At 45.1% G+C, this 10,207-nt stretch overlaps 1 protein-coding gene across 2 annotated transcripts; it reads left to right on the forward strand.

Moving 5' to 3' along the window:
* LOC134285395 (uncharacterized) lies at nucleotides 1-7,764 on the forward strand. 2 transcript variants are annotated; one of them, XR_009996341.1, is made up of 3 exons: nucleotides 1-450; nucleotides 512-7,454; nucleotides 7,516-7,763. XR_009996341.1 is itself a non-coding variant. In XM_062846027.1 (2 exons), exon 2 carries the CDS (start codon nucleotides 806-808, stop codon nucleotides 7,139-7,141), a length of 6,336 nt encoding a protein of 2,111 aa, XP_062702011.1. In that variant the 5' UTR covers nucleotides 1-450; nucleotides 512-805; the 3' UTR covers nucleotides 7,142-7,764. The 2 variants fall into 2 exon arrangements, 1 of the variants encoding a protein (XP_062702011.1); XM_062846027.1 differs by having other exon boundaries at nucleotides 512-7,764.
* The last annotated feature ends 2,443 nt before the right edge of the window (nucleotides 7,765-10,207 follow it).

Here is a 10,207-nt window from a genome sequence, read left to right on the forward strand (position 1 = left end):
CTACCTATGTTACGCAATCTGCGAATGCGCCTCCGCTACCAACGAACCTCCACCTAGATTCTCCATCACTGAATCAACTCGACAGAGCTGTGGTAGTAGGTAAACGTCAGAACGAAAAAGATGTTAAGGGAACCTGAATTAGCCAAAACAAAACAAAACTGAAAACTATAAGCAAGTGAATTTAATTGAACTAATATTTCGTTTAAAGCAAATAATTAATTTATCTATAAGCGATTTGTGCATGTTGCGAGTGAATTGGTAGGCAGTTAAGTACTTGCAAGGTAAAATGAATTGCTACTCTATATTCGAAAAAACTAGATGTAAAACTAATGTTCGATCGTAGGAATCGCAGCTTCAATCACGGTTGACGGAGAAGGATAATCCCAACTCCTCATTCCTATGTTGAGTAGTGATCGCAGATAAGTACGATACCTGCTTTCGTACTCCAAGGTAACTTACTTGTATAATAATCATGCATAACTAAGCTGTAACAAACAAATTAAACGTGCAGGAATCACGCGCTACGGTTGCGAAGTACCGTGCAGTACCGCTTTCCGGAAAATACGGAAATCAGGGGAAAATACTAAACGTGAGTAAAGCTGAAAACTGATAATGTTTATCCAATGATCCTAAAACGATGATAATGTAATTGAAATAATTGTATACTGATAGGGAAAATTTAACGTACGAGCTACTAATACACCAGTGAAAACCTACTTGGCGAGTCGTTTAAATTTTCGGAAGGTCACCTACCGTATTGTTGCCGATTACGGGAACAAATTAAATTTTCCGTTTAATTTCCGGAATGTCAAGCGGAAGCGTAGCGGGTGCCGGAGGACGTCTTTATAGGAAGAGTGATTCTCCTGGTGGTGAGGGGGCGAGTTGTGGGACGTGTCACCGTGTTGATAATAGTCGAATGGTGCAATGTGACGAGTGTGATGTGTGGTATCACTACGACTGTGTAAACGTGGACGATAGCATCCGAAACCATGACTGGAGTTGCAACGGATGTATGAGGACATCGCTGGAGAAACAGAAGCGGACTTTAAGTGAACAGTTGGAGCGTTTTGAGCAGCATCAACGGCAGTGGCAACTTGAGCAACAGAGGCGTCTAGAGCAGATGGAAGAACGGCAGATGCTTGAGCAGCGGCAGAACATCGAATTGCAGCAGCGGAAGCAGGAGCAGATCGTCCGAACGCAGCTAGGACAGTTGCAATTGCAACAGCCAAATTTGTCGCCTGAAGTAGCAACGACTGAACTCGAAGTACCTTCTAAATCGCTCGGTGTTATTCCAAAACAACATAGACAACCCGTCAGGATCGCGGAGAAGACCACGTTAGAAGGATTCACGGATGATAAACAACGAAACACTGAGTTGCTTACAAACTCAATCAGCAACAATGTGAAGGCACCGGCCAGGGTCGACAAAGCATCCTCAAGGTCATCGAAGCGTTCAGCGAAGCTCAAAGAACTGGAAATTAGGGCCCTGGAAGCTAGGCAAGCGTTAGAGAAAAAGCAGCTTGAAGAACGACTAGCAATGGAGCGAGAAATGTTGGAGCTCAGCGATTCCGAGGCCGAATCGGTCACAAGTTTGGAGAAGATCAACGAATGGCTGGAGAAAACAGAGAACATAGGGCAGGGAACAGGAAATTACTTGGACGATTCACCGCTGCCGGTATACGACGAAATACTACGGAAGCCGGCCACGGCATCGATCCAACCTGGCCGTTTAAGCAACTGCGCTCCAGGTGGACGTCAACTGCATGTAGTTCCACAGCAAACTGATACGAGCCCCGCAACTGGTACGTGCCCAGCTCACGCGAGATCTGGCGAAAACATCCCGCGAGTGTCAGCGCACTATCAGCCCGTGTTCGGTGGATATCAAGCACCAATAGCCGCCACGCCATCGGCTCCTCTATATACCGTAGCATCGCAGCAACCGATAATGTCGACAACTTACCCGGCAGTACATTATCCACATCCTGTCTCGCAGAATGTAGTCAACTCACAAGCTATCGGCCAGCCACCGCTTCTAACGTCAACTCCGCGGCAAAATATGGCTTCCTATCAACATCAAATGAATAGCGATTCCATTCCGCTTACCAGTAGTCACCTTGCAGCGCGACAAACAGTGAAGGATCTACCAAAGTTCGGCGGAGACCCAGAGGATTGGCCACGATTCATCGCGGCCTACGAGCGCACCTCGAGGATGTGCGCGTTTCGGAACGACGAACTGCTGGATCGGCTGGAACGAAGCCTTCACGACAAGGCACTCAACGCGGTTAAAAGTCTACTGCTCCATCCCGACAACGTTCCTGTGATAGTGAACCGACTGAGAACCCTCTTCGGTAATCCGGAGTCCATCGTTGAAACAATGGTTCAGAGGATTCGAGCGATGCCTTCACCAAGAAGTGATAAGATGGAATCGATTGTCGACTTCGGAGTTGCAGTTCAGAACTTGTGCGCAACTATACAGGTATGCCAGATGGACGAACGATTTTACAACGTTGCACTGATGCAAGAGCTGGTCGAGAGCCTACCATCACCGTTGAAGATAAAATGGGCATTCTATCGGAAGGAGATAGGAGCTGTCACGCTCCTGCACTTCAACGCCTGGCTTGGCGAGATGGTTGAAGCGTTATGCCAAGTGATTCGACCAGCAGTATGGGCCAAACCCGAGCACAAGTCGGATAGGAAAGTTCGGAGAGAGGATGTCTTCGTTCATGCACATTCCTCACATATACCGGAACAGGTGGATCATCATAATTGCCTGGCGTGTGGAAACGATTGCAGTTCTCTCGACGATTGTAGCAGTTTTCTCAATATGTCCTCTAAGGCTCGATGGGCGTTGGTGAACGAGAAGAAGATCTGTCGAAAGTGTCTTATCAAGCACTTTAAAGCCTGTGATAGGAAGGTTCCCTGCGGCCTGAACGGGTGTAGTTTTCTGCATCACCGGTTATTGCACGATGACAGCAAACATAATAAACCATCGTCATCCATTTCGACTCAGGACACCTCAGTGAACGCGCATCACAGTTCACAGGGGAGAGTTTTACTGAAATATGTTCAAGTCACGGTGTACGGCAGAGGAAAAACGATCAACACGTACGCGTTCCTTGATGCAGGGTCGACTTCAACGCTTATGGAACACAGTTTGTGGGAGGAGTTGAACCTGAGCGGTGAAAAATCTCCATTATGCATCTCCTGGACTGGTGGACAAGGGCGTTATGAGAAAGAATCAGTTGTGTTTTCGGCCGAGATTTCCGGAGCCAAGACTCCAGGGCAAATCTTCCATCTCGCGGAAGTACACACAGTGAGAAGCCTAGACCTGCCGGCACAGACGGTGTCTGTACCAGATCTAGCAATGCACTTTCAGCACCTGTCGGGATTGCCAATTGAATCATATGCCGCCGTGAAGCCAAGAATTCTCCTGGGAATTGACAGTTGCCGCTTGGAGTACCCGCTTGATTCCAGAGAGGGATTCGAAAATCAGCCAACAGCCGTTCTAACCCGGCTAGGCTGGGTAGTCTATGGTCCGTGTTCAACTTCAGAGCAAACAACGGAGAAAAGAGATGTTTCATATGGGTACCATATCTGCCATTGCGAAGGGCTTCATTCAGCTGTCAAGAATTACTTTTCCATGGATAGCCTTGGAGTTCAACTTTCCGAGAAGCCGCAAATGTCGAAGGATGACGAAAGAGCGATGGACATGCTGAGAACCAATACGATCTTCCAGGATGGAAGATACGAAACCAGCTTGCTATGGCGCTACGATGAAATCCGACTACCGGGGAGTAGAACCATGGCCCTGAAGCGACACGATTGTTTGAGCAAGCGCATGGCTCGTGAACCAAGATTAGCCAAGGAACTGCAGGAAAATATCCAGGATTATCAAGACAAAGGCTACATTCGCAAGCTGTCGGCGCAAGAAGAAGCTACACACACCGGAAGATCGTGGTATCTGCCGATTTTTCCGGTCGTGAACCCGAACAAACCCGGTAAGCTACGTATCGTTTGGGACGCCGCTGCCAAAGTGGGGAAACTATCGCTTAATTCGTTCCTTCTGAAAGGCCCTGATCAGGTCACACCGCTACACCACGTCCTTCAGCGTTTTCGTGAGTTTCGCACGGCGGTCACAGGAGATATTCGCGAAATGTTTCACCAAGTGCGAATCAATTGCGAAGACCAACATTGCCAGCGGTTCCTGTGGAATGATGGTGTCCCCGGCAAGATCCCTTCGACGTACGTAATGCAGGTCATGACATTTGGTGCGTGTTGCTCTCCGAGTAGTGCACAATACATTAAGAACCTGAATGCAGAACGATTCAGAAATCAGCTTCCAAAAGCAGTTGATGCGATTTGCAAAGGGACGTACGTCGACGATATGCTTTGTAGCGTAGAAACAGAAGCAGAAGCCGTGAAACTCGCGCAAGATGTTCGTCAAATACACGCAGATGGGGGATTTGAAATACGAGGGTGGCTGTCGAACTCCAAGAAAGTAGTGGAATCTATGGGTGAACAGATATCAAACCAAAAGGACTTAAACAAGGATGGAGAGCTGTCTACCGAAAAGGTCCTGGGCATGTGGTGGAACACGACTGACGACACATTCACATTCAAGATTCCGAATCGATGCCGTCAGGAGCTGTTGTCTGGCAAACAAGTTCCCACAAAACGGGAAGTACTGAAAATCCTTATGTCCGTTTACGACCCGCTAGGATTACTCGCTAACGTGTTGATGTTTCTGAAGGTTCTACTCCAAAATATCTGGCGCTCTAACATAGGATGGGACGAGCCAATATCGGATAATCATCTAGAAAAGTGGAGAGCATGGCTTAGTGTGTTGCACAACGTACATACTGTATGCGTTCCTCGTTGTTACCGAACTACAACATCATCATCAGTCGAAAGCAACGAACTCCAACTTCATGTCTTTGTCGATGCGAGCGAGAACGGATATGCAGCAGTAGCCTACTTTCGCTTCGCAGAACGTGGTACGATTGAGTGTGCCTTCGTTACTGCTAAAACCCGTGTCGCTCCTCTGAAGTACGTCTCAATTCCTCGCTTGGAACTTCAAGCGGCAGTTATTGGCACGCGTCTGGCGAAAGATATTGCTGAAACTCATCGGATCTCAATCAGCAAACGTTTTTTCTGGACCGACTCTAGAGATGTTCTGTGCTGGCTACGCTCCGACCACAAAAGGTACAGTAAGTTTGTTGCCGCCAGAACCGGTGAAATTCTGGAAAATACCGAACTGTCGGAGTGGTTGTGGCTACCAACGAAGCAAAACGTAGCCGATGAAGGAACGAAGTGGCAGAAAACTCCCGAACTTTCTCCGTCATGTCGATGGTTTAAAGGGCCGGATTTCCTGTGGCAGCAGTATTGTGAGTGGCCGGTTCAGCCAACGAGTAACGAGACTACCACTACCGAAATGAACGCACTTGTTAACACACATGCAGTCCATGATCCCGTAATGAACTTTTCAAAATACTCCGACTGGCGGAAGCTCCTGAGAATCACCTCCTACGTGCTTCGATTCCTCAGAAACATTCAAGCCAGATTGCAGAAGCGTCCACCAGCAATCGGAATTCTCAACCAGTCGGAACTGTTCGAGGCAGAGCGCTGTATATATCGGCAAGTTCAGATTGAAGGCTACGGTGAAGAGATGCTGATACTGAAACGTTCCAAGCTAGCAGACGCGAAGTTCATGGTTCCGGTTCCCAAAAGCAGCTCACTGTACAAGCTTTCACCGTTCCTGGATGATCAGGGAGTGCTGCGTTCGAGTGGACGAACTACTGGATGTAAATTCATCGGTGAAGATGCTGCCCATAACATTATTTTGCCGAAGAATCATCCGGTCACGGCACTTGTAGTTAAATTCATCCATGAGCGTTACCACCATCTGAATCACGAGACAGTCGTGAACGAACTACGACAACGATACTGGATTCCACAGCTGCGAAGAATCTGTTACAAAGTCCGACAACAATGCCAATATTGCAAGAATGGCAGAGCCCGACCGCAGCCGCCTGTTATGGCCGATCTTCCGCCAGCCCGGCTAGCGGCATACTCTCGACCGTTCTCTTACGCCGGGATCGACTTCTTTGGACCAATGCTAGTGGTAGTAGGAAGGCGAACCGAGAAGAGGTGGGGTGTGCTAATCACTTGTCTGGTGATACGCGCCGTCCATATCGAAGTTGCTCACTCGCTGAATACTAGCTCTTGCATCATGGCACTGCGTAACTTTATCGCCAGACGTGGAACTCCTCTGGAGCTGTATAGTGACAGGGGAACAAATTTTGTTGGCGCCAACCGAGAACTAAACGAAGCACTTCGATCTCTGGACAGAAACAAGATTATGCAGGAGTTTGTGACTTCAGATACCAAATGGTCTTTCCTACCTCCAAGTAGTCCACATATGGGAGGAAGCTGGGAGAGATTGGTTCAGTCGGTGAAAAAGATTCTGCAGAACATGCATCTGCCAAGGACTCCAACTGATGAAGTTCTACGAAACGGGTTAATCGAAGTAGAAAACATCATCAATTCACGTCCCCTCACCTACGTCCCTATCGATAACTCCGAAAGCGAGGCACTAACGCCTAATCATTTCTTGTTAGGCTCCTCTGGAGGCACGAAACCACTAGTGCCTTACGACGATAGCCCCGCTACGCTGGTTAATAGTTGGAAAACCTCTCAAATTTTCGCCAATATGTTTTGGAGGCGGTGGCTCCGAGAGTATCTGCCGTCGATCACTCGCCGAACCAAATGGCACTACCCGGTGAAACCAATTCAGATTGGAGATGTGGTGATAGTTGTCGATCCCGATCTACCAAGGAACTCATGGCCTAAGGGTCGTGTCGTCAACGTCAGCCAGAAAAATGGACAGGTGCGAAGCGCAACGGTGAGGACCTCGGCAAACATCTACGAACGACCAGCAGTGAGACTAGCGGTTCTAGACGTCGGCGCAACCGGAAGTACGCAGGAATCTGGAACCTGTGTACCGGGGGGGACTGTTACGCAATCTGCGAATGCGCCTCCGCTACCAACGAACCTCCACCTAGATTCTCCATCACTGAATCAACTCGACAGAGCTGTGGTAGTAGGTAAACGTCAGAACGAAAAAGATGTTAAGGGAACCTGAATTAGCCAAAACAAAACAAAACTGAAAACTATAAGCAAGTGAATTTAATTGAACTAATATTTCGTTTAAAGCAAATAATTAATTTATCTATAAGCGATTTGTGCATGTTGCGAGTGAATTGGTAGGCAGTTAAGTACTTGCAAGGTAAAATGAATTGCTACTCTATATTCGAAAAAACTAGATGTAAAACTAATGTTCGATCGTAGGAATCGCAGCTTCAATCACGGTTGACGGAGAAGGATAATCCCAACTCCTCATTCCTATGTTGAGTAGTGATCGCAGATAAGTACGATACCTGCTTTCGTACTCCAAGGTAACTTACTTGTATAATAATCATGCATAACTAAGCTGTAACAAACAAATTAAACGTGCAGGAATCACGCGCTACGGTTGCGAAGTACCGTGCAGTACCGCTTTCCGGAAAATACGGAAATCAGGGGAAAATACTAAACGTGAGTAAAGCTGAAAACTGATAATGTTTATCCAATGATCCTAAAACGATGATAATGTAATTGAAATAATTGTATACTGATAGGGAAAATTTAACGTACGAGCTACTAATACACCAGTGAAAACCTACTTGGCGAGTCGTTTAAATTTTCGGAAGGTCACCTACCGTATTGTTGCCGATTACGGGAACAACCTATTTTCTCTGGCAAGGATCACACTTTTGCTTCGAATGTGTATGGCCATGGATGCATTCCCCAGCCGCGCCATTGACAATTGACCCTCCACTGGATTCTGGATAGACTGAAAAGGAACAACAGCAGTGCTCTTTGTTCAACCGTCAATCGTCAATTGATTCAAAGACTCTGTATAAATGCAGAACAGTAGCCAAATCATCCCCCCGCTCACGTAGTGCCCTAGTGGACAAAAAAAGCTGTTAAATTAGAATGGTAGTCATTTCCGCTTCCATTCGATTACCTCACGTCTTTCTGCCAGAAGTCTTCCTTCTTTATTGGCCTCCTAGAGAGAGGTTATGTTTTGTGAAATCATATTTCGTATTTTAGTGATTGAGTCGTTCCAGAGTATTTTTTTATGGGAACCTGGTAGAAAAAATCGTTTTATCGAAAAATTTACCAAAAAATTGATGATTAAACTGATAGGGAATTGGTATTTTCCTTTCAAACTTCTTAATTTTCACGACATAACGTCTGATTTTAATCGCCAATCCCTACAGATTACATCTCGTGGGTCGAAGCCGTAGCGGGCGGCGTTTAGCTTCTGGTATTTCTTGAGAACAGCACAGCAGTTCCAGTTCCCAGCACTTCGCTTTTTTGAAACGTCATTTCTTCTTCCGAAAGAGGCGTGCGCGGGCTGTTGTTTTAATTAAAGTCGAACATTTCTATAGGTCCTAAGTGCAGATGAGAGGCTCTATTCAAGTCTCCTCTCTTTCGATGATATTGTGCTTGTATTTATAAATTTTGATTCACTTCTTGCGTCGGAAGATAGATTAAACAATCTTTTTCCGATCTACACATCACAAATTGCCAAAATGTCCACTGTGACATCGTAATAATTTAAAGAGAGCCGCTCTTTTGCAGATTGGACCTTTAAATATGTTTGTAGTTTGTAACTCTTCACGTTCTGCCGGCTGCCTTGCTGCATAGGGTCAAGTGGGGTAAAATGCCATTTTTCAAACTTTCATCGTTTTCAATGATAATTAGCCTCATTTGTTAGGCTTTCGAAGTGGTAACAGCAACTAGACAATATTTGCTCGATACTTCAGCAAAACTATTCTCTAAACTATTGCATTTTCATCGATTTTTAGCAATTTTAAAAACTGATTCGTAAAACGGAAGTGGTGCAAAACGACCGTCTGCCATGGAGTAAGATGCTACTTCATGAAAACATTCAAAAATTACGTCCATCAGAAAGAAAATCGCGTTAAGTACTGCTCCTTTGAATTCCACTAAGAATTTGCCTAACAAGCCCAGGTTAATCATCATACGTCCATCAGTTTTCGAGCATTTCCGACTCCTTTTCCCCCCTCTGTCCCGCTTTTTTCGTATACTCAATAAATGGAGTGTTGCCCCCCTCCCCGCAAAACACGGTGTGTCTGGTAGAACAAAATTATTTTAAAAAAATCGGTATCGCTAAAACACCCACCAAACGAAAGCTGAAGGTCCCCTCTTTCATTTGAGCCTAAAAGAAGAAAGTTCTATCGGCGGGTCTAGAACAATTTTTTTTTTTCAAATATTATTATCATTGAGGCTTGTGTTTTTTCTTTTTTCAACCTTGATTGTAGCCAAATGGGCTTGTATGAGGTCGCCCATTAGTAACGTGTCCTTTTAAAAGAGTAAACGGGTCAAATCAAAAATTAAAAATTTTCCTTACAAAATATAGCTTAAACATAAAGTGCAAAAAAAAATATTTAAGGCAGTTGAATAGAATTTCAGCAGTATCTGGGCATACACGTATACAAATAAACTTCGCCTTTTATACATGTGGAAGTAGTTATTGCGGCTGCAATTTTCTTATTTTTTATTGACAGTGTCTTATGATTTAACAGTTTAACGATCAAAGTAGGCCGAGTAATGTCAACAAAAATAGAACATACATCAAAGTAGCTCGGATAACGGGGCACAACATTTGGAAGGTAATCCATTTCGGAAAACTTAAAGTTTCTTGATGATGCAATTTGAATCGTTCAAAAGCATGAATAAAACGATCTAGATCTCCACATCAATTTTATCAATGTGATCGTCTTATATCCTTGTATGCCGTGGTTCGGTTAGAATTATCACATGCCGGTATTTGTTCAATTTGTGCACCTTTATGGTACCTAAGACTTAAACATTTTTAGTTAATTGCAGTTAGGTATAGCTCCTGCAGTTATTGCAGTTAGGTATAGCTCCTTACTTTTAAAGATACAACTACGACAAGAACCCCCTAAGTGACGAGGAAAACCAAACCAAAGAGTACGTTTTGTGTTTGAAGAAATGTTTTTCCGCCACAATTATCATCGAAAGCAGTTGATGTTTACTGTTTTAGATTTGTTCAGTAAAAAATATTGGTAACAGTATACCTTTGTGAACAGGTAGCCTTACTCAACTGACAAAAACA

Source organism: Aedes albopictus, chromosome 1 (genome assembly GCF_035046485.1).
Source record: "Aedes albopictus strain Foshan chromosome 1, AalbF5, whole genome shotgun sequence".
NCBI lineage: Eukaryota > Metazoa > Arthropoda > Insecta > Diptera > Culicidae > Aedes > Aedes albopictus.

Excerpts from the sequence above, each read along its gene's own strand:
- LOC134285395 (XM_062846027.1), top strand. The coding sequence starts at position 806 with ATGTCAAGCGGAAGCGTAGCGGGTGCCGGAGGACGTCTTTATAGGAAG.